Source organism: Erythranthe guttata, chromosome 14 (genome assembly GCF_056151865.1).
Source record: "Erythranthe guttata isolate IM_541 chromosome 14, IM_541, whole genome shotgun sequence".
Classification (NCBI taxonomy): domain Eukaryota; kingdom Viridiplantae; phylum Streptophyta; class Magnoliopsida; order Lamiales; family Phrymaceae; genus Erythranthe; species Erythranthe guttata.
In genome coordinates, this window is record NC_142546.1 from 25,026,775 (window position 1) to 25,050,031 (window position 23,257).

Sequence of the window (23,257 nt, forward strand, 5' to 3'; positions counted from 1 at the left end):
TTTATATAGAAAATACACAATACACTTGCTTCATATTTCCAGATTGTAACCATAAAAGAATTATCATTCATCACATAACTATGACAAATTAATCCCCATTTTACCCTTTATTAAAGTGGGAAACCACATCAAATTTCTGCAAAAGGGGATAAGAAGTAAATTAATTTATAAAATCATATCAAAAATATTGGCAAAGATAATTCAATACCAGATACTGTCACCTGATTTCAATACCAAAAAGGAGATAGTAAAAAATCACTATTACCAGGCCCTTTTTAACTAATCCCACACCCACCACCACCTCTCTCTCCCACAGACAAAACGTTCTCTATCTCTGAAATCTTCCACCTTTTGCATTATCACAGTTCACAAAAATTAGTACTTATCTCTTAATTTCTTTTTCTCCATTATTTTTCAGGAATATAATTTGTGCTTACTGTTGTATTTTATTCTCTGTAGAGGAGATAAAGCATTTGTGATACCGGTTCAGGTAAGCTTCAAAATAGGATCTTTACAATAATTTATTATGTTTTTTTTTTTCTTATTTGTCAGCCCATTTGAAGTGATTTTGTTATGTTTGTTTCTGGGCATTTGATTGTGTTCTTGGATTGAGAAAACCCCATGCAGTCTTGATGTCTGAAAAGTGATTGTCTGAAAAAAAGTTTTGATCTTTAATAAATGGTTTTATTTTCTGTGTTTTCTGGGACTTTATCTTGCAGGATTAAATCATAGTTCATCTGTGTCTTATGTATTTTTTTTAATGAAGATCAGTTGAATCAGTCATTCTTGAAAATCTTGATTTTTTGTTTGTTTTTAAATTACTGGAGGCTTTCTGATTGTATGTTTGGTGGCATCTCTGGTTTAGATTGATTCAGCAAATCAGGGATTTATGATTTATGTATAAATTGCAGTGCTTTATGAATAATTGTCGAAATCGAATTTTATGAATTTAATTAGATTTTATGCATATAATATATGTGGAGTGCTGCTTTGAGTTTTCTGAATCATCAAATAACAAAAGATCAATATGGTGCAATTGTCAATACTTTCCTTTTCATCCAAGTTCTCTTTCTCCAAGTGAGGGGGCCAAAAAAAAGGAATCTTTGTGAGGGGGGTGAAATTTATGCTTTCTCTTTCGAAGCAACGTTTCCCAAAACTTCGAACAGGAAAAAATTCTTAGGCTTCTCCTCAATCCATTATCCCTTGTCTAGAGAAATTCTTTCTGCAATTAATTTGCTCCTATTTTGCATTCTTGAATTGCTTATAAAGTTCTATATATAATGCAGAATCTCTCTGAACTTTTTCCGTTCGATAGAAGCGATTAATGGGCTCCCCTGGTGCTGACATTTCATGGCCATCCTCTGTAATCGAATCTTTCGATCGATCCTTTGATATAAACATAGAAGAAGGAAATTCATCGGATATTTCATATTTTCTCGAAGATAAAATGCCTTCTCCAAATAACCATCACAATATTCCGAAACCACCTCCATTACCTAGAAAAAAATCGAATAGAGGACTTCCAAAGCATTGCTTTGTTCCAAAGGAAACAAGAGATGTATGGGAGAAGCTCTTCAAAGAAGGATATGGAGCCGACGTGCACGTTATTACCGAAAATGGGTCGATTATTCCAGCTCATCTTAGTATACTGGTCAGTATGTCGTAATACAATCATATAAATATTTATTGGGTTCTTTTTTTTTCTTTTTTTTTCTTTTTTTTTTTAACGTTTTTGTTGTTCTGTAGAGTGTTGCATCACCGGTTATAGGGAATATTCTGCAGCAATCGAAAGTCAAGAACGGTGTTAGATTTATACGGATTCTTGGGGTACCCTATGATGCTGTTTGTACTTTCATCCGTTTCCTTTATTCATCTTGGTATGCATGCTTTTATATACTACACGGTCCATTTTAATTTAAAAAGAATAAAAAAAAAATCACATACTTTCTTGACAATCTTGATGCATATACTCGTGCAGTTACGAAGAAGAGGAGATGAATAAATTTGTTCTCCATTTACTAGTTTTATCACACTCGTATACAGTACCGTCTCTCAAAAGAATCTGCGAGTACATTCTAGAACAAGGGTGGTTGAATAACGAAAACGTTGTCGACGTACTTCAATTAGCTAAAAACTGCGATACACCAAGACTAGCCCTTTTTTGTCTCCGTATAATAATGAATGACCTCAAATCCATCTCCAAAACCGAAGCATGGAAATTCATGAAACGTGATAACCCTTCTCTCGAACAAGAGCTTCTAGAATCAGTCGTCGAAGCAGATTCCGTAAGTTACAATCTTTAAAATAAAAAATAAAAAGGTTTATTTCTTACTTTTTTATATTTTACAATCTTGATATTTCTTATACAACTTTGTCTAGAGAAAACAAGAAAGGATGAAGAAAATCGAGGAGAGAAAAGTGTACCTACAGCTACACGAGGCAATGGAGGCTTTGCTCCACATATGTAGAGAAGGGTGTAGAACAATCGGGCCCCGCGATAAAGTGCTCAAAGGAAGCTCGATTCCTTGTGGTTTTCCTGCATGCAAAGGGCTCGAAACTCTTATTCGACATTTCTATGTGTGCAAGACTAAAGTGCCAGGTGGATGCGTGCATTGTAAGCGCATGTGGCAGCTTCTAGAACTTCATTCTCGTATGTGTAATGAACCGGAAACATGCAAGGTCCCTCTTTGTAGGTGAGTTTGTAAATATAGCTTTATTGGGGGTTTTTTCGTAAAAATTCGATCTTTTTGTCAAGTTAGGATTTTTTTTTTTTTGAAGGCATTTTAAGGTGAAAATGGAGCAGCTGAGTAAGAAAGAAGAGGTGAAGTGGAAGCTTTTGGTGAGGAAAGTGGTTGCGGTGAAGAATGCGCAGAAGTTGTTTTCGCCGCGGAGGTTGTGATCAAGTTTGAAGTAAATCACAAATGCAAATTAAATGTTGTTTGAAGTAATTTAAAAGGGGTGTACTTGGGGGAAGTTATATGATGCGTCGGGTTATTTACACTGGGTATTTGTTAACCATAGATCAGGTTAAATAACCACCCACTAAACACACATATACATGGGTGTGTGTGAATATGTGTAGATCTACGGTTCACAATCGTCCGGTGTTAATAACCAGATGTAGCATGGAATTTTCCAGTGTACTTGGCCTATATTTTAGTTGGCCTTATTTAGATTGGGAAACTATGTATAAAAAAATCAGATGAAAAGTAAAGGAAATGTATAGTTGAATAAAAATTGTAATATAATTAATGTTTAATTATGTTAATTTGTGATTATCTCACAAATATGTATTTATACATTCCAATTGTATAGGCTATCAAATTGTATATATAGGATATCGAGTAGAGATGAATATGCTACTCGCGAGAGATGAAAATCGAGTAGAGAGTATCGCAATGGCTAGTCGATCCATGCGAGACAACACTAAGCTGGCTAGTTGTCTGTCTGCATTTAATGCACGTCCAATTGTTGGTTTAGAGAATGTTTGTTACTTTTGGCACATATAGTTATTAAATTAAAATAGAATGTGGATTCCGGAGATATTTTTAACGAGGCGACTATCATATATAGACTACAAAATACCAATATTTAAGAAAAATAACCGACTTGGCCGTCGGAGTGTAAACTCCGGCCTAAGTTTGACATAATCAAGGTTAAGGCTTTAAATACACAAAAAGAGAATTAATGGCTCTAATTATTTGGATGAAGGGAGTAATAATTAATGACAATAGTTTAATAGGATCCTCACATCAGATATTTATCTAATTGTTTATTTATTTATATATTTACCCACACCAGTTTGTACTATTTATAATTTTGACCCCAAACTCCTCCGCCCTCACTCACACAACCCGCACAGCAATAAACCTTCGAATTCTTTGGCAATAGATTCTCCATTACCAGAAAATTACTCAATTTATATTTTCGTTTCCTCAAAAAAAAAAAATCGTATTATCCTCTCATTTAATCTTTTCCCCTTCAAAGAATTTCAGTGCAATTCGGAAATTATTGCAAATCTTTTTGGAAATTAGATAATTTTGTAAAATGGGGAAAAATCAAGCGTACAAAGCGATGCAGAGATCCCGGGTCGGGTCGAGCTCAGGCGGGCCAGACGAGGTTGAGGATGGCATGGTTCGTACCCTTCCATATTGCTTTATTTGTTTTTTTTTCGTTTTTTTTTTATGCTGAGTTACTTTATATGTTTTAGTTAGTAGGAATTTGGTTTGTAGGTTTTCCTAATGTATAATTTTGAGAAGAAGAGATTAGATGGGAATGAATGATTGCTGTACTGGTAATTGCTGATAATTGGAATGAACACAGAAAGAAGAACCATGGTTGGTCTAGTCAGCATCAATGGTTGTGTGAATTCAGAGGTTTTCTTAGTCATTTATTTGGGATGGGACTATCTGTATTCTTTTCGTTATATGTGTGGCGAAATATTTTTCGCTTTTTGTGTTGAACGTGGCCGATTAAGTTTAATTTAGTTGGTTGGTTAACAATGTAGATTAACTATGTGTGGCCGAAAAGGATTAGATTCAATCTACGAAGACAATGGCACACCAACTATGTGTTCATGCATGTATTCGTCCAGATCCACCTAGTTTCCTGTAGATAAGTGTACGAGGCTTTGTTGAGGTGAGTTGAGTTGAATATCAAACTATTTGCTGAGAAAATTGTGATTATGTTGCCCACTAGTCAAATTGTTTATTCTACTTCAGAACCCTAGGACAAGTTCGTAAGTGCGAAGGCTACAATTTGAAGTGTATGGTTATGGTTTAAGTTTAGGGTTTAGAACTTCCTTTGTTCTTAATATACATTTTTTTTTTTTTTCTATATTGATTACATATTCTTGTGAAGATCATAGATTAACTCCAATGAGCCAGAGGCTGATTTTGAGCCTTTAATTAACTTGCTTTTTAAGCTGCAAACCTATATTTTGTGTATTATACAGTTAATTGAAGAAATTACGTTTGACTGATGTGATGTTGATAAGCGCTTTTAATGGAGAAAATGTGTTAGTTCGTTTATCTTCTAGAATAGTGTTTATTTTTTCCGCCAATCTGTGTCCTGGTCTGGCTGTTTTTTGATGATGATAGTCTCAGGTGGATGGTTCATTTCATTCACCAGAATGGCATGCTGCTCGTATGGCAAGTCTCAAGACTTCTCATACAGTAACATGGGAGGAATACAAAAAGAAGCAAAAGGTGATTTTACGAGGCTATGCACTTTTCTGATTTCATTTTATCTCTTCTCCTTAATCTCTATTCTTTTAACGTATTTGCAGTTTTTACTTATTAGCTCGACCCTTGATATTTCACAATTACATGAAAGCATTACGTAGTCTTTTCATGGAAACAAAGTTGATATTCCGTTGTGCATGCGCTTAAAACCCTTTGATTTGATGCCCTGCATCCCGAAAGATTCCTAAATGAAAATCGTAGGAACTAATATGTATGACATAGTAGGAGAATTGAAATTAAAGTTTTACGAATTATCCATGCCTTTTCTTGAGGTTTATATACCATGGCTCTAATGGCGTAATTGCTAGGAAGAAGAAATAAGAAAGGGAGAATTGGAAGCAGATAAAGACAAGATGATGATAGAGTATAGAGCTCAGCTAGATGCTGAAAGGGCACATAAACTTGCCCATGGGAGAAACCACTCAACCGTCAAATCGAACCACAAAAAGGGTAATCGATTCGGTTAATGGGTACTTCCACTGTTCTTGATCTAGCTTTAATATTCATTGATAAATGTTTTTGCAGACAAAAAGGAGAAAGATTCAAAACGACATAGCAGCAAGAAGCGAAAGGTGCATATACTATTTCCCTATTTGGATATACCCTTTTATATGATATATGATTTAAATTGGATAATTTCGACATAGTGTAAGGTGTTTTCTTGTTATCGACATGTTTAAAAATTTGCAGCTGGATTTGAAACCACTCAGCGGTGTTTGGCAAATTAATTATGAGAATTGATTTTCATTTTTTCGTATGCAATTTTAAAAAGCTTATCTAGTTTCCATGAACTGGGTAAAATCACTTCATTTTTATGTTCTAGAAAAGCAAGTTTTGCATATTTATTTTTTCCTTAAAGACGAGATTATTTGTGAATATTCACTGGATGTTTGGACTTCAATTTTAGCATTCGCATTCGTCATCGGGAACATCAAGCAGTGACGAGGATGATAAAGAGTCAAAAAGATCGAAGTCAAAGTTGAAGAGAAGGAAGAAAGAGAAGAAGCATCGGTCAAGATCCAAACATGTAGGCAGTGAAAATGATGAAGCTAACGGACCCTTGCCACTTTCCCGATTCTTTGGAAACCTAAAAAACTGATATTTTGGATGATTTATTCCTCTCTACTCAGCACTGTATGAGTTCAACTTTTTCCTTCATCAGTCTGCTATTCTATATGTTCTTTTATGCTCCTTGTTCGAATTTAGACACATCAATTTGGTGTTGATTTGATTGATTCAAAACCCTTTCGTCGTTCTCTTCCAGAAAGAAATCTGATTCCAGGCGGAACCCAGTCGGTTCTGCTGGATTCGAATTACCGAGCTGGGGGCGAAAACCCCCAACCCAATATAGCCCCCTAGTTACAAAATTTTGTTCCGGAACTAATCAAGATTTACCTAGTCCATGATAATCAAAATGTTGTACGTCCAAATACAAAAAATGAATATAACAATTCTTCAAACTACAGTATCAGTTTATCCTTGTCATCCTTTTTCCACAACTTAAACTGAAACAATGAAGATGAACTGAAGCGATTCTACACAATTTTTCAAAATGACCAAAAAGGGCTCGACGAGTAAACAAAATTCCGATAAAGTGTCTCTACTGAGACGGGCCTTGAACGGGCTTGCCGTTTTCTTTAAGCTTGGCTATGGATTCTTTCATGGCTTCCTTCCTCTTCTTGCTGGCCAGAACTTTTGCTATCACACCATTCATATTTGGGTCTTTTTTCTCCTTCGGCGGAGGTGGCGGCGGCCGCCTGGCAGCCGCCTTGGCATTTCCACCACCAATACTCAATCCCAACACCACACTTGCCAACCCCAATGCAATACTCCTGCATTGCACATACAACAAATTCGAAATTAATCAACTAACGAAAAACGATACCCGAAATTATACACAAAGATACACACACTAACCTCCTCTGGATGTGTGTTTCTTCTTGATTAGAAGAAGAAGCCCACACTTTGAGGAATCTTGGAGAAGCCAAATTGGGTGTCTTTCTTGAAAATGTAGAGACAAATGGTTTAGCCGTAGAGGGGGTGAAAGGGGCTAAATGGGCCATTGCTTTAAAATTGGACACAATTTCAAGTGCAGAAAGAAAGGGATATAGTGTTTTGCACTTGCCTCCCATCCATCTTCTCGATGAAGAAATTGAAAGGTGAGACTTGATTGGTTGATATTTGATAAGGTCTCAAGTTTTGGTGGGCCCTCCCTCAAGATGTCTTAAAATTTGACCTTTGGACAAACATTTTTTCAATATTGTTCTGGTTGTGTTAATCTTCTTGTCATAGCTGTGTTTTACACCGACCATTTACTCCATTGATTTTGGAGGTTCAAACTATCATATTCTGTAAAAACCACAATAACATTTAAAGTGTACACAAATCCCAAATGGTTACTTGCCCATGCATAAAATAGCCCAACTGATAAATAAAATCAAAAGCAACAATATTAGCAGGAGCATAAAAAATAATCCGATAATACGATTGCGTTTCATGTAGGATAAATAGAAAACCAGTTTCTTGTCTAACTAAACGAGAAATAAAGCTACAAAATGAGTAAAACAAACTCTCAAAATTGAAAACAATTCCAAACAGAAATGAGGTAGCAAGGTTCATAAGACAAGGTTCAAAAAAGAGCAAACATAAGTAACTCTTCACTCGTCATCCTCATCATCATCATCTTCATCGGCCACAGCAGCACTGTTGAGTGCATTTAAACGCTCAATCAGCTTGTTCTTCCTCTCTTCATATGTCAGCTTCTTCAAGTTGAACCTGTGCCAAAACAAAGACGAACAAAATTATAAGCCAAAAAAACCATTTACAACTATGGAAAGACAAATATGATAGGAGAATAATTTAGAAAAATTAGAGATCCAATTCAAATTGTTTACTCACCTCTTGTGTTCCTTGCGTGGCTGCTTGTCAGATTTCTTGGGAGTTGGATCAGCACGAATGGCAGCATGGACTTTCTTGTACAGTGCCTCGAGTTCATCTGCCTCAAGTCCATTCTTGACGTACTTGCTAAAGTGAGTCTGATACTTGTCTGGCTCGTCTTCCATCAAAGTCTGAAAATGTAATTCATATAGTTTTAACCAGTTAGTATTCCAGTCCCTTTATTATTTAGCTATTTATTATTAAGCAAAGTATTAGAAATATACATTCATGTATGCAGCGACGTGGCCACCATAAATGTACTTCCTGTGAACTTCAGCATCGAGAGACTTGGAATCCTTGGCGTATCCAGCAAACCTCTTGTCACTGTGGGGAATATCTAATCCACCATCCAAGGCACCCTGTAGTTAAAGATACATAGGACAGATAAGTAAATATAACTATATAATGATGTTGTAAGCTAACAATGCCAACATTTAAACATACAAAACCTAAATAGCACTCCTTAGTAGAGATCAATATCAAACAACATCAATGTTCTTCAGCACAAAACTTTGAACTAGAAGTAAACTAGCAAATAAATTTTCAACTAGAGCTCAAGTGTATCCTTGACAATACAACAAATCACACAGTAGACTTCTCCAACCATATAATTGTTCAGAAAATACTACACTAACAAAGATTCATGCAGGTTAAGAGAATTTCTATTTGTCAACCGTGCGTGCACATATTGAGAATATGACATGCGAATGTTACTATATGTTATGCTTTTTTTCACATCACAGAAAATATCAACAGATGAGTAGATACCTTAAGTGCACCAAAGACACGGTTCCCAGTAGTAGTTCTGAGTAGACCAACATCAAGAAGAGCACGGAATGGGCGACGGGTCTCTGCTGGTTCAACAGAATAATCTTCTCCAGTAGCCTAATCATTACAAATGGTATATCAATGAGTGCAGTGTTATAACTAGGAGATACAAATCAAGAAGAATAGCATAGCAGCATGTATTTGCTATACCTCTGTGTTGCCTTGATACTCCTCATCCATCTCAAGAGTCTTCAGGGCACGACGAGCCAAAAGAAGTCCGGTACAATAAGCTGTTAAAACAAATGTCAGTAAAATTTCATCCTTGCAAAATACCAAACTCAGTTGCAACACACTCTTTAAAGCAGTACTACAGAGTTAACTTTCAAAATACACAATCAATAATCAATTTTCACATGTTGAAGAGGGGAAATTACCAGCGGCATAATTTGTGAGACCGTTTTCAAGTCCATAGTGAGGCAACTCGTGGGAGTACGCCGCAGCCAGAACCATATCTCCAGTGATAGTAGCAGACACAATTTGTGCACAAATGTCCTTGTTGGTCTATAAAATCGTTAAGGTAAAAACTAGAAACAAAACTCATTGTTCAAAACAAATATTGTTCAGTTCAATCATTCACCTTCTAAACCTTTTTCAATAGTAACATGCTTATCAACTACACTATGAATTAAAATAAACGTTTCATAAGATGTAAAACTGCAACTATTAAATCATTCTCAAATAGCATTTTAATTGGCAAAAAATAGAAGTTAATAGATATATACAACAATCAAGGTGATGCTGTTACAACAGTAACTCATGAAAAAGGATACAAATCTCACAACAAAACGGAACTTGGGAGTGTTGTACTTGTTCTTATCCTGGTTGATAAGACGGATCCTAGCCCTGTAATCAGTCTTGCCATCTGCAGATTGATAAAAAAAATAAAAAATTAGAAAACAAAAATTGAGAAACACCGTAATAAATTACAACAACATTGGACCAAAAAATCGACTACTTTACCTCTCCTTCTCTTGTATTTGACCTGAAACCTCTTGAAGTATGCCCTCGACTTTTGTGCTTTGACGAACACCTGAAATGAGAAAAAAATTTAATTTTTAAAATCAAACACATCGAATTGAATCTAACTCACTGTAACAAATCCATCCAATTCGTACATTTTCTACACACGAAAATTTGACAAACCTTTTGAAATGAAATCTCCTTGAAATAAATCAAATAATCAAATAACAACAGATCGCAATGAGGAAGAATATGCAAATAAAACAACTCTACGAAATGGTAGAACAAATCGAAAGGGTTAGAGAGAGAGATGATTCACTAACCATTGCTGATGAAGTGAGAGTGCTGCTGCGCCGAAGTGGTGAAGGGAGGATTCTGATGTTCAGAGGAGGTTTTATACGCAAGCTAAACCCTAGAAACTGAATTGTGTCGCCGAATTACGGAAATGGCCTTTTCAACAAAATGTGGGCCGGAAAACACGATAGGCCCAACAACTTATTTAATTACTATTCCCTTTACCCAAAATGGGCCATCATTTTATTTAATTAAAAAATACAAATTAGGATGCAGCATTATTTATTTTTAGGCAATATTTATTATATATTTTATAAAAGGAAAAAAAAAAAATTTGTTTGGAGAAAAATCAAACTCACTTATAAAAAAAAAAAAGTTCAAACTTACTATTAGATGTTCATAAAACTCAATTATTCGAGTTTCTGTTAAGATCGAAACCCCTCGATCTTGAGCTACGAATTTGAAAATCAACTGGATCGTACTGATGAAGTGTGAATTACACAAATTCGGTGCGGATTACAAAACTCCCCCTTCTATTTGTAGAACGGGGTTGGATTGAAAGAGACGACCATGTGTAGCTCTCTCATATTGGGTGTAACTAATCTAACTAAACTCGCTAACAATTCTAACTGCATGGCTTACACGAAGTAGCGGTTTTTTAAGTAATGATGCGACTCTACTTTCCTACGGCACCGTTTTAGGGTCTCGGTAGTTAGTTACCGTTACAGTCACATTCTTAAATACCAACTCGATATGAACAATGAACAAGACTACAACCGAATCCAATAAGGGGCAAACGACTCATTTCGTAGAAAAAAGTTTGACCATTATATTAATCCCAAACAGGTCCTTACTTCAGCTGATGGTATAACTTACAAATTACAATCTAACCAGCCCTAACACAACAACATCGATATAAAGACTAAAGTAAATAAATAAATATTTACAAATATATATATATATATATATATATATATATATATATATATATATATATATATATTTTTATGCCGGATGCGTTTCTTGGCGGGGCCCAGTCCTCCCAGCTAACGGAATGGCGCAGAGTGAGTGAAGCCATATGTAGTCTGGTCCAAAAATTGCAGCGAATTTCGAACTCGTATTTAGACACAAGGAAGAGCTCAAAATAGCAACTCACTCCTTGTCAGCTATTACCACAAATACATCCTTCAGTGACCATTTTCGTCTCTCGTTTTTGGACGAAGGATTGATTACAGCTTTCCCTGTGTCAGCTGGGCGGTAACCAATCACTATCTCTCTTCTTTGTCGAGCACGTAATAGTATTTCATAGAAACTCAATTCTTCATCTTCGTGAATATAAAGATTCGCTCCTCTTATGTGCAACTCATTGCCCTGTAAGGTGTAACGAGTCTCGGTGATTTGGGGGGAGATTTTTTTTATAAGATAGTTAGGCACATGTTGCAAATGCACCAAAAAAAAATTAAGTACCTCTTCGGCAAAAAGTTCTTCTAGTACATCGTTTATCTGGCGATCTTCTGCAACCATGGCCAGTGCCATGCTGACAAGCTCGTTCGACAAAACATAATCGCTAATCTTTGACATGGATAATAGATTTTTAGTCCTTGGGTCGAGAATTTCACTGATTATGACTGATTTATCCGAAGCCTGCTGCATTTCCCCCATCCACGACCCTTGTGAAACCAAAGCTTCTCTGTATGGTAGTCGTTTTGCCTGCAAAACCAAAAATTATGTCTTTAACTAATATTTGGAACAATTAGGTCGATGCCAATAAAAAAAAAAAACTCAAAAGATATTTAAGTAAATTGGCACCGTGGGACAAAGGTAGAGTGACCTTGTAGTTAATATAACAAAGTTCATCCGAAATTTATGGTGTGGCTATCGTATTCATATAGCTTATAAAAAGGGTAAAAATGTAAAACAGTCCAAGAAAGTTCAGAGCACTGAGCATATATATATGCAAGATTGCATGCAATAAAATGAGGAAAAAAAACCATCTAATTATTGTACCTGAATGTCACGTATTAGTAGTAACGTTGCAAGAGATCTGGAATCAGCCTGAATTGCTGAATCTTCCACCGATTCATCGGCCAAGATTAATATCTGCATTGCAAAAAACAACATTATACAAAAGAAATATACATATATACAAGAAACACGAATATGGATTTAAGATCGTTATATATGACCCTTTTACGGTATTCATAGTTTCACCAGTTCAAGCTATCTTAAAAGCATTTTCCATCAACGGGTTTCAGATAAATTGCTGCTTTACCGAATCAAAAGATTCCAATGGAAGGCTTTCAAGGTGACGCCTTATGACAGCATTTCCTTCTCGATTAATGAGCTTAATATTGACCAAACGGTCGATGTCAAGTCCACCATCTTCAAGCTTTCTCTCTCTTTCATTCTCAGCAACTTCATTGAACATCCACAGCTCCGACCCTTCTGCTAAAAAAGCATCCAGTACCTAAAAAAAAAGCACATTCAAGAAAGTTCATTCTGATGCCGAAAAGACAACGTGCAGCAAAATTTGGAAGGAATTGAAAACGAAATAAGTCGGATTCGATATTCATTGAAAGACCACAGGCACGCATGGTAGTGACCGAAGAGGGTTATCTGAACAGTCTTTGGAAGCATTGTTCACCATTTTCGTACAAAATTACCGTTATTATATCTTCCATATCTCTCCTCCAACCGCATAGAAGTATCTTCTCGAAAGACTTGTGAACTAGTTCGTCTTTGGGTAAACTTCCTGTCCAAACCTGCATCAACCAGTTGAAGAGGAAGAGGAATTAGGGGCTCGGAATTACCACAATCATATCATCAATGTCTCTTCTCCATCCACAAAGTAGAATCTTCTGAGGCTTTCTTGTCGGTCGGGTAATGTGTATGAATTTGACATCTTGGACCTGAATAACGAAATTTAATTTTGTGTCTGTAAGTTTGGTTCATGGTATGCCCCACTCAATTGAACTCCATGGTAGGAACGAACCTACACCATTTCTTTCAACAGTGGACAGCCCACCCTCTAACCTCTTTTTTTTCGTTTTCTTCGTTTTGGTTAACTTAATTCGGTTACACTTCCTTTCTGAAGGAACCTAATTTACGCAAGCTCGTCCTTTGAATGAAAGATAATTAAATGAAATCATCGATGCCGAAGCTCATACTAACTATTTACATCATCTTGGAGTTATTTCGACGTGTTGTTACTTAACAAAGAGATGGCTTTCTCGTTTGGCGCAAGAACCAACAAAAAATAAAACCTCTAACATAAGATAACTAACATGGGTTACTTATGCAGAAGCAGAACTTCTAACATCTTATCAAGGAAAATAAAATAAAAGAAAAGAAAAGAAAAGCACCATGGGAATATCCGATGGAGCATAGCTGTCATCATCCTCCGCAATAACAAGAACCTCGTCTCCTTCTTGCAGAACATAACTGTCTTCGGGATTTAGAATAATTTTTCCACCGTGTGATGCTACCTTCACCCCACAAGGAATGGCCTCCGGGAAGCTAATCAACACATCCTCGAATTGCATTCCATCCAACTTCGGCCACCTTTTAAAATAAAACTCGCAATTTTCAAACCCAAGAATGTCTTCCCATATCTGCACTGCCAATTCCATAGAATATAATAAATAAATAAACAGCACAAAAGCTGAAGAAAAGTTATAAAAAGCTGACCTGAGCAAGGCCTGGCTGACGAGCACATTGAATCATCAGCCTACCGATTACATCGTGAGCAACAACAGTTTCAACGAGATCCCCACCGACAAGTTTCACAAGGACTTCGTTATCAAGATCGCTTAATTCAACTACAATGTGTCCATTCAATCCTTCTTTCACTCCTGTTAGGCTTAAGACCGTCCTTAATGCACGGGCATCACTCTGCATCCACAACAAAAATCGACATAGTTAACTAACTATTATCGCTCAATGTTGAGATGCTCTGAGTCCTCTTTTTCACTAACCTGGTCAGCATTTCCATCGTCAGCAAGGACAATTATTGCTCGAGCTTTTGAAACGGATACCTAGGAGACCTCTTCCGGTTAGTGTATTACAACAAATATATAATTCCTTTTTTTGTATATCATAAAACAAAAAAGAATTACACACAGCAAAAAAGAAGGAAAGAAATCATAACACCGTACCTTTTTCAGGTCAGCTAATATCAGAGGGCTCCCACTTCTGCATATGACAGATGTTCCTCTGAAGTCAAACTCCATTTTACCAATGTCGAGCTCCATATCTTCTTTGTCTCGCTCGGCCATTACGACCACTATTCCTCCACCCATACTCTCATTAGCTATGGCAAGTTGATTCAGTAACGATCCCTGGAAAATAAGACAACTGCCAGTCAAATACAGTGATGTTTGTACATGCACAAAAGACGATAAATTAAAAACCTACCAACTTATTACTCCACCCAAGTATAAGAGTGTGGTTTTTTTCAACAACTTCACTTCTTCCCTTCCGCAGAGAGTCGAACTTTTCAGAAATCGCATCGGAAACAAGTCCAAGCATCATAGCAAATATAAGCATCCCACCAAAACTAATTGAAACCGACACTAGTCTCGGACCGAGGCCTTCGGAATTGGCATGATTACCCGAGTCTGCTACGTATGTCCAGGACAACCAAAGGGAATCGGCTAAACTGCCATCTGTCACGCCGTAAAGTGACAACCCACCGACACATATCAACAACAGGGTAGCAACTAACAGTGCTAGAGGCTTAGCATATGGGGTAACTGATAAAAAGACGTCAACCCTGTATGCTAGCTGCTTATTCAAAGAGATTTCCTCCGTGGTATTGTCGAACAATCTTCTCGACTTCGAGACGTAGTTGACATACTTGACGACAAAGAAAGGGAGGGATAAAAATGTGATCGAAATAGCTAATGCTGCAATTTTTAGGCTCTTGCTAGAAAAATTGTTGACAGAAACATCCTGTGGTGACAACTCGCCAGGTATATCTATAGAGTCCGACAGATTGCAAAGTTTGAGTTTCACATTGAGCTTGGAAATTCGGTCCTGCATAACAGAAGTAAAAGAATAATCGGACATGCGGCGAAAAGCACGATGAAGTTGTTATAAGGTCAACTAGTACTGCAAACATCTATACTCGACAAATTGTTTTCGGAAACAACTTCGACCCGTGATGCCATCACTTCTTCAACTAAATCAACTTACCGATCAAATGAAAGTAGTAATATTATACTTGCAAATCAACACAAATGCTTATAAACATTTCTCCATCTAGAGTCCAAACCCTAATGGCGAAAAAGGAAAAAAAATCGAAAGAACGAAGTACAAACAGCAACTGCTCTTTCGCAATTAACCGATTACCAAATTAGTTTGGACATGCATTACATTACTACAATCTCCATTGTCACTAAATCCACTATACGGAGAAATATCTCTCCAACGAGATCGAAAGAGATATTCGAGACAATTGTACAGGATCATCATTCATCATTGATCATACCTGTAATTCAGTGACCTCATTGTGTAAAGAAAAATTCTTATGTATCAATGAAGATAACACCGTTATCAGTATCTGCAAGGCAAAAGAAACCAAAACCACAATCAGAAAGATTAACACAGAAACGCACACAGAGTAAACGAAGAGAAACTGACCGCAACGGTAAAAGTAAGCTGCCACCGAACTCTTAACCAGCTTCGCAAAACCCCCAAAAATGTTTCCTCCGACGACGTCGTTTTCCTTTCCTTAATGCCGCGTTTCTCCGACGTAACGGCTTCGTTTGACTTTGAATTAACCCCTGCGCTTCCGCCTCCGTCTGTACCGCCATCCAGCAGCGTCGTTGACTTCTCGTGGTTCCCAAATTCAAAGCGACCCGGCGTTGACCTGGAAACGGAACTGCTAACGGTGTTGGAATCATTGCCAGCTGCTCGCGGATGAAACGACGCCGTGGGGTTGAATTGCTGCGGTGGGGGTTGGTATGAGGAGAATCTTCTTCTCCTGGGGGTTCTGTGGATATTAAGCGGCGAGTGGACGAAGGTGTACGAAGGAAAAATCCAGTCTCTGGTGGTGGCGTCCGCCGCCGAGGCGGACGTCGACGGCGACGAGGCGTCGGAGTTGAAGGACATTTTTGGAATTCTACGACGACGGGAGGGGTAAAATTGTAAAAGACTTTTGTTTTCTCATAAATGAAATTGACGATTCCTTCCGATTTCCACGCGGAAAAAAACAAAATCAATTTCTGGAATAAGCAGTTTATTTTAATCCAATTTTCAAAATTTCAAAATTGGAATTAGATTTTCACGTAACAGGGCCGACAGAAGAAAATCAAAAGCCCAATATAGAGCCCTCGGCCCGGCCCAACTATACATACAACGAAAGAAAACATACAGCAGTTCTTCGATCCCTCCATCTTCTGTAAGCTTTTAGCTCAACACCACTTTCTCGAAGAACCCTAGACTAGGGTTTTACAACCTCTGAATCGAAGGTAACATTGTAACTAATTTCATCATCGTATAATCCAGTAGAGTATCTTCTGCTTTGTAATTTCCATGATGCCGATTTTGGATTTGTCTTAAGTTCGATTTAGATTGTTCTTATTTTCACGTTTTGCTATGCTTTCGATAGCTGGAAGCTGATTTTCTGATACGGTTGTTCTGGATATCTGTTTGGTTTGGGGTTTAATCTGGATTTAGTTTTTTATGTATTTGATTCCAGTGTTTAATTTTCTTTCTAAGTTGTTGAAGTGGATTTTGGGATCTTTGACTTGAATCAGTTGCATATGAGGTTTTGTTTGAATGTTACCTTTCCAGATCTTCAACTGAGAGTCGAAACAGTAAAAGTCGATGAAAAACCAATTATTGAATGTATATAGTAAACCAGGAATTTTTCCATGGGAAGTTATGTTGGGCTAGTTGAAGTAGGCTCTTGAAGAAAAGTTCTTCGGTTGACATGTATTCTGAAGGTTGTAGTGTAAAGTAACTATACACGTGCAAATCGCTATATGCCTATACGTATTGAATTTATTTTGTTGTCAATTGGATTGTGAAAATCTATATGCATCAAATTCGTTTTCTGCTTACCGTTGAGTGTATTATAAACTCTGTAATTAGACATTTACTTTAGAAATTAAAAAAAATGTCACTGAATGAGTATGGTTTTTACAGAGTTTATATATCATGTTTGAGCTTGATGGAATCCTTTATTCTATATGAATGCAGGGTTCAAGTTGTCGAAGATCTTCTTATCCAATATCGAATCGATAGTAAAGCAGAAGCAAACATGCAGGTGGAAAGTGCTCTATCAGTAGTTGGCCCAAAGCCAACCGAGCTGTCAACTGTCACACACGGCTTCGCCCCACCAGGGGCAAATGGAAAGCAGCGAACATCAAGCTTAGAAGCACCAATAATGTTGCTGTCGGGCCATCAAAGTGCAGTCTACACAATGAAATTCAATCCCGCAGGAACCGTAATAGCATCTGGCTCGCACGATAGGGATATCTTTCTCTGGAATGTGAACAGCGATTGCAAGAATTTCATGGTCTTGCGAGGGCACAAGAACGCTGTACTGGACCTCCAATGGAACACAGACGGTTCGCAAATAATATCAACGAGCCCAGATAAAACACTAAGAGCATGGGATGTCGAGACAGGTAAACAGATCAAGAAGATGATTGGTCACTTGTTTGTCGTGAATTCTTGCTGTCCTGCCCGAAGGGGCCCACCCCTTATTGTCAGTGGGTCCGACGATGGAACTGCAAAGCTTTGGGATATGCGTCAAAGGGGCTCCATACAGAGTTTTCCAGACAAGTACCAGATTACAGCTGTCGGTTTCTCTGATGCGTCGGACAAGATTTACACTGGCGGCATTGACAACGATGTGAAGGTGTGGGATTTACGAAGGACTGAGCCTGTGATGAAGCTTCAAGGTCATCATGATATGATTACTGGTATGCAGTTGAGCCCAGACGGGTCCTACCTTCTAACCAACAGCATGGATTGCACTCTTCGGATATGGGATATGAGACCATATGCACCGCAGAACCGATGTGTGAAGATTCTGGAAGGGCATCAGCACAACTTTGAGAAGAATTTGCTGAGGTGTAGTTGGTCGCCCGATGGAAGCAAAGTGACAGCTGGCAGTAGTGACTGCATGGTCTATGTATGGGACACTACTTCACGGAGAATATTGTATAAGCTTCCGGGTCATACCGGATCTGTTAATGAGTGTGTCTTTCATCCCAACGAACCTATTATTGGGTCATGCAGCAGCGACAAGCAGATATATCTTGGTGAAATTTAAGTAAAAAATGGCGATTTGTCTAATCTTATCGTTTATGGTGGTGAAATGATGCTAGTAGCTAGATGTTGAGAACTATTCCTGGACAAATTCATATATTGTAGGGTTGTGGGGTTTCTTGGTCAAATGCTGGATTGTTGGCGTTTATAGACACGCACTGTCTGGATTTGATTAGACCGTCTGATCTCTTTTAACGTGTATTTGAAGCTGAGAATCGCTGTTAGTGTTAGTGTATCCATCTTTTTGTTGATTATGTTTTAGTGCACTTTGAATTTTCTGCACAAACTTTGAATTGTTGAAACTTGTATAATTTGGCAGGCTTTATTACGTGAGTTGACTTGTCATACTTCCTGTTTTTGTAGGATTGTAACGGCTTTTGTGCGTTCAGATTCTGCCCGACTCATGCATTATAATCCATAGTTCGTTTTTGAATTTTTTGCACCAAGAGAGAGAGAGAGGCCATTCCAGAACCAACTATTTCATTCCATACTCAAGCTATTTTACGTTTGTACAATGAATCGAAATGTTTTGTTCAATGCGCATGGTAAATGTCGAAAATACATGGCAAAAAAGAGCTACTCCACGAATAGAAGACTGGACTAATATCATTAAAAAAATGTAGTAGGGGGGGGAAAACAACTAAAATTCGTTCGTACTGTAGTGTGTGCTAACTGGGCTTCGTCCTAGATAAGAGACCCTTGGCAGAAGGAATCAAAGGGGCTTCTTCATCAACAATTGCCTCTAGATGAGATCCATTCTTTCCTCCAATGCCACTGTTTGAGTTTTCATCCAAACCATACAGATTGGATGACCTCCTTTCACTCCCAAGATCCTGTACAAATCGGATATACAAAATATTTTCATCTACAATATTATTTTCCTTGCAAGAAACAGAAATATCACTACGTTGTAATAATTAACAAGCTATGATAATGTGGAAATATTAGACCAGATCATTCATAAACAAGAATTTTTACCTTTGCTGCTCCGGGACTTTGGGATGACCTGACATCCTTGGCCTTCAAGTAATTGTACATAACGACACCACACAAGGCTGTAGAAACAATGATAATTTTAGTTGACCTTCGAGCTAAATGTTCCTCTAATTAAAAAAAATATAATTAAAAAGTTGAACTTGGGATATGCAGGTACCAATCGCATAGCCGATGATATTTAGGTTGGTGATTATTGACTCGGGGAAAATGACAGTTGAAAGGGCAATGAGTATCCAGTCTTTTAAAACTCCAGCCACTCGTATGGTCACTGCACCAGTTCTACCAATTACTAGGAATATTGAGAAATTCAAAGCCAACGCACAAAGTGCATTCGAGAAGAATATCCAAAAATTGAACTGGATCTGTGATACTTCCATTCTGGGCATCTCCAGAAGGTACCAAGGAACAAAGAGAAACAGAAAACTGCACATAAAAAATAAATAAAAAATAGAACAAGCATTGTTAGCAGCTTGGAAAAGTCGATATTCTCTAGCAGAACTAGAAAAAAATACAGTTTTTGCTAAAAAGTATAAGACTGCACTTGATGCATGAGTATGTAAACTTTAACATGGAAGAAGAAGAATACCTGCACGGAGCAATGTAATATAAGCTTGTGATAGGATTAAGTGTTAAGCCCTTCTTTTGGAGTAGAACTTGAGTTAGAACCAACCTAAGAGCTTCAGCGAATATTCCTGTAACTTGATAAACTGTGCCCACTACGTTGAAATTAATTTCCCCATAGGAAGATATTACTACACCAAAACTGACCAAAACCATGTTCAGAAACAAATCGCATCTTAATTTGTCAGTTCCACAGAGAACAGCCATGACAAAAGTAGCCACTGGCACTGCAATCAAGTATAAAGATTAACAAATCTGATCAGTAAATTTCTTGAGAATAGCAACGTGAAGATAAGGTGATGTGAACTAGATTAGCATACTTAGGGCTTTGAGCATCTGGATGAAGGCTACGGAGATGAACAAGTAAGCAGTATTTCCAAACCTGTATAAGCATAAATCCAGATTAATAATCAAGAAAGGATATGGCTACGGAAATTTAGACTGACATGAAAGTCGCTGAAGTGGTGTCTATAAGAACCGATTATAAAATAAAAACAAGCTGAAAAAAGAATTTGTGATACTGCAGATGAAAATACTTTCCAAGAGAAACACCCATAACCTACCCATTCATTTATTCTTTAATAGATTTTACTGGAAGTTTTCTGTAATTAAAATAGTAAAAGTTGGGCTATATAGGATGGTAATTTCTGATGACATCTACTTCAAAATCAAAATGACAAAGATAAAAAAACATTGTGTTATGATTATCAATGAGTGGTCAACCTACTTCCACAGTGTCAAAGATGATTCACTCTCAATTGGTGACATGCCCCTAATATTGTACTGCAAAATTGCAAAAGAAGCAAGATTTTTTTCAATTTGCAAACATCATACTTACCAAAGACTTGAAGCAAAGAAGGCACTGATTGGAATTACACATGTCGCGTATCTGCAAGGTAAATATACATGGTCATGCATCCACACTAAATGAAGTAAATTAGACAAAAAGGCATGCTTCTCTTACATTTCAAAAGTCATCTTCACAGGTGGTACAACCTGAATGAAAAAAAAGGTCAGGAATATAGGAACAAGTGAAATGCGATAAGTATCTATAAAAGTATGAGGAAGCAAGACAGTACTGAAACATCACAAGGTAAAAAGGCGTAGAAGGTAGAAGAGATTATAGCACAATAATAAATCCAAATGATAATGAGAAATAATAGCACAAGTTTCAGTCTTAGCTATCAGCTAATGTCATCCACGTAAGAGTTGGCCAAACAGACAATGTTACTTCAGTAAGAAGAGGAAATAATATGAACCAATAGAAGGAAGTTCAAAATAATTACCTTAAAGACACGGATCAGAAAGAAGGCTACCAAGCCCGAGAAACCCATATGAATCATGGTAAGTGTTATCGGTAAAGGGAAATTGAAATACTTTGGCGAGAGAACCCACTGCAAACATACACAAAGCAAGAGTAAAACAGATGTGAGCTGATGGATACTGTAAATCAGACACAAAATATAATAAATATAATAATATAACAGATAAACTTATGTTTCAACTATGTATAGACTGTAGAATGATCGATTCCTATGAAACTCGGCCCCCCAAATATTTGAAACTCGGCCCATCAATTCTGTAAACATAGGGGGATTCCTCACTTGCGTATAGGATAAAGCATAATCAGTAGCTTTTGATCCCTTTCTTATTGTTTCTCCTTCCGTTTTATTTACTCCATGTCTGCAAGAAATGGATATCTCTGCTTATGGCTCAACTAATTATAAGGTCATTATGTTCTTTAGGGTTGCATTTGGATGGAGGATTTGAGGGAAGGATTTCAAATTCATAATAACAGATCTCTGCTTGTGAAAATGAATTTGAAATCCTCAACTCTCATTTTAAGTTAATTTTGAGCAATTGTGGTGGATTTTGAACTATTCTCATCTGGAGTCATTTCAAATCCTTCTCGTTTGCAATCATTTTCCATACTAACTGCATTTATAATGTACTTGAATAAGAACTGCCCGTGTTTATGAAAACATAAGGTAAATGCTCTAGCAGCTATGTGTATGATTAACCAAAAATAAATAAAATAATAAATAAAACAGAATCACCAAAAATAAATAGAAAAATCAATGAGTCCGTCCTCCTTATCCATGTAATTAAGCAAGAAAATACATACCTTGTTATATAGAATAACTCCTGAAGACAGCAATATGTATATTAAGAGATACAGGTATGTTAGAGAAAGTTCTCTGCTGATCATTGTGCCTGTTCAAGTCACTAAGCAGCGATGCCCACACTATCAACTTCTCAAACTTGTCACCGCTGAACTAATCAGACCAACAGTTCTATTCAAGAATTCGACAAATGTGAGATGAGCTAGTTCCGGCTCCAAACACTGTTATTCATCCCCTTAGCAAATGACCAAAATGCCACTTTACGATCATCATATCCATAACCGCTACGTCAACAGTCATCAAAACCTAGAAAAAAAAGTATTGCAGTTGTTAATATCGTTATAAGGAAACTATGATCAAATATGAACGCTGTAATTGCGAATAAGCAACAATTATGATCGAGAACTTAGGGCACCGAATATTATACTAAAAAACTAACAGCTGTATGCAATGCACTATAAATTCGACAGAATCTCAATAATTTGAATCGAAAAAATAAACACAAAACCTGAATTCGAACGCAAACAGAGCAACGGACCTTCGAAACCACTCAATGCCGGCGCAATACTATTTCGTCCTTGGGTAAAAGTACAGTATATGAATGTACAGTGTTAATTGCGTCGTCGGAAGAAGAAAAAAAAGAGTGTAGACAGAAAACGGTGGTGCGAAAAATCCTGCCACTCGTTCTCCGGCGAGCAAGTTAACCTATCTCCGATATGGCCAATAAAGTGAGAGTTGAGGGAAAATGTGAAAACAATAATGAATTTGTGTGAGTGGTGATGAAATATGGAAGAAAGGAACCTCTTTCAGATCTCTGCTTTAATTCTGTGTGAAATGTGAGCCTGGGAAAAATAATGGCCCATCTATTTAATTCTGTAATTTACAGACGACGTCGTTTTGTCGCCTGTTTAAAATCAATCAAAATTAAAAGGAGTACAATTGAATATGATAAAACTCCGAGGGTCGTTTTGCAAG

At 37.2% G+C, this 23,257-nt stretch overlaps 7 protein-coding genes across 9 annotated transcripts; 3 read left to right on the forward strand and 4 right to left on the reverse strand.

Annotated features, from left to right (window-relative positions):
- Positions 1-18: 18 nt before the first annotated feature.
- On the forward strand, positions 19-3,287 carry BT3 (BTB and TAZ domain protein 3). Of its 2 annotated transcripts, none has more exons than XM_012983597.2 (6): positions 19-490; positions 1,287-1,651; positions 1,747-1,877; positions 1,979-2,285; positions 2,380-2,693; positions 2,779-3,287. In XM_012983597.2, exons 2-6 carry the CDS (start codon positions 1,325-1,327, stop codon positions 2,897-2,899), a joined length of 1,200 nt encoding a protein of 399 aa, XP_012839051.2. In that variant the 5' UTR covers positions 19-490; positions 1,287-1,324; the 3' UTR covers positions 2,900-3,287. The 2 variants fall into 2 exon arrangements, with proteins under 2 accessions (XP_012839051.2, XP_012839053.2); XM_012983599.2 differs by lacking the exon at positions 19-490 and adding an exon at positions 556-643.
- A 503-nt stretch (positions 3,288-3,790) lies between these two features.
- On the forward strand, positions 3,791-6,514 carry LOC105959490 (corepressor). Its single transcript, XM_012983600.2, has 5 exons — positions 3,791-4,134; positions 5,106-5,207; positions 5,552-5,693; positions 5,769-5,815; positions 6,151-6,514. Exons 1-5 carry the CDS (start codon positions 4,048-4,050, stop codon positions 6,340-6,342), a joined length of 570 nt encoding a protein of 189 aa, XP_012839054.2. The 5' UTR covers positions 3,791-4,047; the 3' UTR covers positions 6,343-6,514.
- A 183-nt stretch (positions 6,515-6,697) lies between these two features.
- LOC105959491 (uncharacterized) lies at positions 6,698-7,351 on the reverse strand. The gene is made up of 2 exons (XM_012983601.2): positions 7,161-7,351; positions 6,698-7,075 (listed from the first exon to the last, which is right to left on the reverse strand). The coding sequence occupies exons 1-2, from the start codon at positions 7,304-7,306 to the stop codon at positions 6,844-6,846; spliced, it is 378 nt and encodes a 125-aa protein (XP_012839055.2). The 5' UTR covers positions 7,307-7,351; the 3' UTR covers positions 6,698-6,843.
- A 363-nt stretch (positions 7,352-7,714) lies between these two features.
- LOC105958808 (large ribosomal subunit protein uL18) lies at positions 7,715-10,418 on the reverse strand. The gene is made up of 9 exons (XM_088814048.1): positions 10,292-10,418; positions 9,969-10,038; positions 9,779-9,870; positions 9,383-9,509; positions 9,159-9,238; positions 8,949-9,065; positions 8,405-8,539; positions 8,142-8,311; positions 7,715-8,018 (listed from the first exon to the last, which is right to left on the reverse strand). The coding sequence occupies exons 1-9, from the start codon at positions 10,292-10,294 to the stop codon at positions 7,901-7,903; spliced, it is 912 nt and encodes a 303-aa protein (XP_088670174.1). The 5' UTR covers positions 10,295-10,418; the 3' UTR covers positions 7,715-7,900.
- An 846-nt stretch (positions 10,419-11,264) lies between these two features.
- Positions 11,265-16,373, reverse strand: LOC105958809 (ion channel CASTOR). Of its 2 annotated transcripts, none has more exons than XM_088813970.1 (12): positions 15,903-16,373; positions 15,751-15,822; positions 14,676-15,296; positions 14,417-14,599; positions 14,237-14,296; positions 13,950-14,153; positions 13,625-13,873; positions 12,926-13,024; positions 12,535-12,729; positions 12,270-12,362; positions 11,730-11,972; positions 11,265-11,633 (listed from the first exon to the last, which is right to left on the reverse strand). In XM_088813970.1, the coding sequence occupies exons 1-12, from the start codon at positions 16,371-16,373 to the stop codon at positions 11,415-11,417; spliced, it is 2,709 nt and encodes a 902-aa protein (XP_088670096.1). In that variant the 3' UTR covers positions 11,265-11,414. The 2 variants fall into 2 exon arrangements, with proteins under 2 accessions (XP_088670096.1, XP_088670097.1); XM_088813971.1 differs by lacking the exon at positions 12,926-13,024 and adding an exon at positions 13,073-13,171.
- Positions 16,374-16,471: 98 nt separating this feature from the next.
- On the forward strand, positions 16,472-18,887 carry LOC105959494 (Transducin/WD40 repeat-like superfamily protein). Its single transcript, XM_012983602.2, has 2 exons — positions 16,472-16,732; positions 17,466-18,887. The coding sequence occupies exon 2, from the start codon at positions 17,527-17,529 to the stop codon at positions 18,544-18,546; it is 1,020 nt and encodes a 339-aa protein (XP_012839056.2). The 5' UTR covers positions 16,472-16,732; positions 17,466-17,526; the 3' UTR covers positions 18,547-18,887.
- A 118-nt stretch (positions 18,888-19,005) lies between these two features.
- Positions 19,006-23,147, reverse strand: LOC105959493 (putative sugar phosphate/phosphate translocator At3g17430). Its single transcript, XM_088813974.1, has 10 exons — positions 22,791-23,147; positions 22,285-22,588; positions 21,446-21,553; positions 21,124-21,155; positions 20,998-21,048; positions 20,480-20,541; positions 20,125-20,386; positions 19,696-19,961; positions 19,521-19,597; positions 19,006-19,375 (listed from the first exon to the last, which is right to left on the reverse strand). Exons 2-10 carry the CDS (start codon positions 22,366-22,368, stop codon positions 19,211-19,213), a joined length of 1,107 nt encoding a protein of 368 aa, XP_088670100.1. The 5' UTR covers positions 22,369-22,588; positions 22,791-23,147; the 3' UTR covers positions 19,006-19,210.
- Between the last annotated feature and the right edge of the window lie 110 nt (positions 23,148-23,257).

What these genes read in the sequence shown, in the direction of transcription:
- BT3 (XM_012983597.2), top strand. Translation starts at nt 1,325, where the DNA reads ATGGGCTCCCCTGGTGCTGACATTTCATGGCCATCCTCTGTAATCGAA. An exon ending in CGTTTCCTTTATTCATCTTG is followed by an intron (nt 1,878 to 1,978) that starts GTATGCATGCTT and finishes ATACTCGTGCAG; the next exon opens with TTACGAAGAAGAGGAGATGA. An exon ending in TGCAAGGTCCCTCTTTGTAG is followed by an intron (nt 2,694 to 2,778) that starts GTGAGTTTGTAA and finishes TTTTTTTTGAAG; the next exon opens with GCATTTTAAGGTGAAAATGG.
- LOC105959490 (XM_012983600.2), top strand. Translation starts at nt 4,048, where the DNA reads ATGGGGAAAAATCAAGCGTACAAAGCGATGCAGAGATCCCGGGTCGGG. An exon ending in CAAATCGAACCACAAAAAGG is followed by an intron (nt 5,694 to 5,768) that starts GTAATCGATTCG and finishes ATGTTTTTGCAG; the next exon opens with ACAAAAAGGAGAAAGATTCA. An exon ending in ATAGCAGCAAGAAGCGAAAG is followed by an intron (nt 5,816 to 6,150) that starts GTGCATATACTA and finishes CTTCAATTTTAG; the next exon opens with CATTCGCATTCGTCATCGGG.
- LOC105959491 (XM_012983601.2), bottom strand. Translation starts at nt 7,306, where the DNA reads ATGGCCCATTTAGCCCCTTTCACCCCCTCTACGGCTAAACCATTTGTC. An exon ending in GAAACACACATCCAGAGGAG is followed by an intron (nt 7,076 to 7,160) that starts GTTAGTGTGTGT and finishes TGTGCAATGCAG; the next exon opens with GAGTATTGCATTGGGGTTGG.
- LOC105958808 (XM_088814048.1), bottom strand. An exon ending in AGTATCAAGGCAACACAGAG is followed by an intron (nt 9,066 to 9,158) that starts GTATAGCAAATA and finishes TGTAATGATTAG; the next exon opens with GCTACTGGAGAAGATTATTC. An exon ending in GTGTCTTTGGTGCACTTAAG is followed by an intron (nt 8,540 to 8,948) that starts GTATCTACTCAT and finishes CTTTAACTACAG; the next exon opens with GGTGCCTTGGATGGTGGATT.
- LOC105958809 (XM_088813970.1), bottom strand. Translation starts at nt 16,373, where the DNA reads ATGTCCTTCAACTCCGACGCCTCGTCGCCGTCGACGTCCGCCTCGGCG. An exon ending in AGCTTACTTTTACCGTTGCG is followed by an intron (nt 15,823 to 15,902) that starts GTCAGTTTCTCT and finishes TTTGCCTTGCAG; the next exon opens with ATACTGATAACGGTGTTATC. An exon ending in ATATGGAAGATATAATAACG is followed by an intron (nt 12,730 to 12,925) that starts GTAATTTTGTAC and finishes CTTTTTTTTTAG; the next exon opens with GTACTGGATGCTTTTTTAGC.
- LOC105959494 (XM_012983602.2), top strand. Translation starts at nt 17,527, where the DNA reads ATGCAGGTGGAAAGTGCTCTATCAGTAGTTGGCCCAAAGCCAACCGAG.
- LOC105959493 (XM_088813974.1), bottom strand. Translation starts at nt 22,368, where the DNA reads ATGATCAGCAGAGAACTTTCTCTAACATACCTGTATCTCTTAATATAC. An exon ending in GAGTTATTCTATATAACAAG is followed by an intron (nt 21,554 to 22,284) that starts GTATGTATTTTC and finishes GTATGTTTGCAG; the next exon opens with TGGGTTCTCTCGCCAAAGTA. An exon ending in TTCTGATCCGTGTCTTTAAG is followed by an intron (nt 21,156 to 21,445) that starts GTAATTATTTTG and finishes TTTTTCATTCAG; the next exon opens with GTTGTACCACCTGTGAAGAT.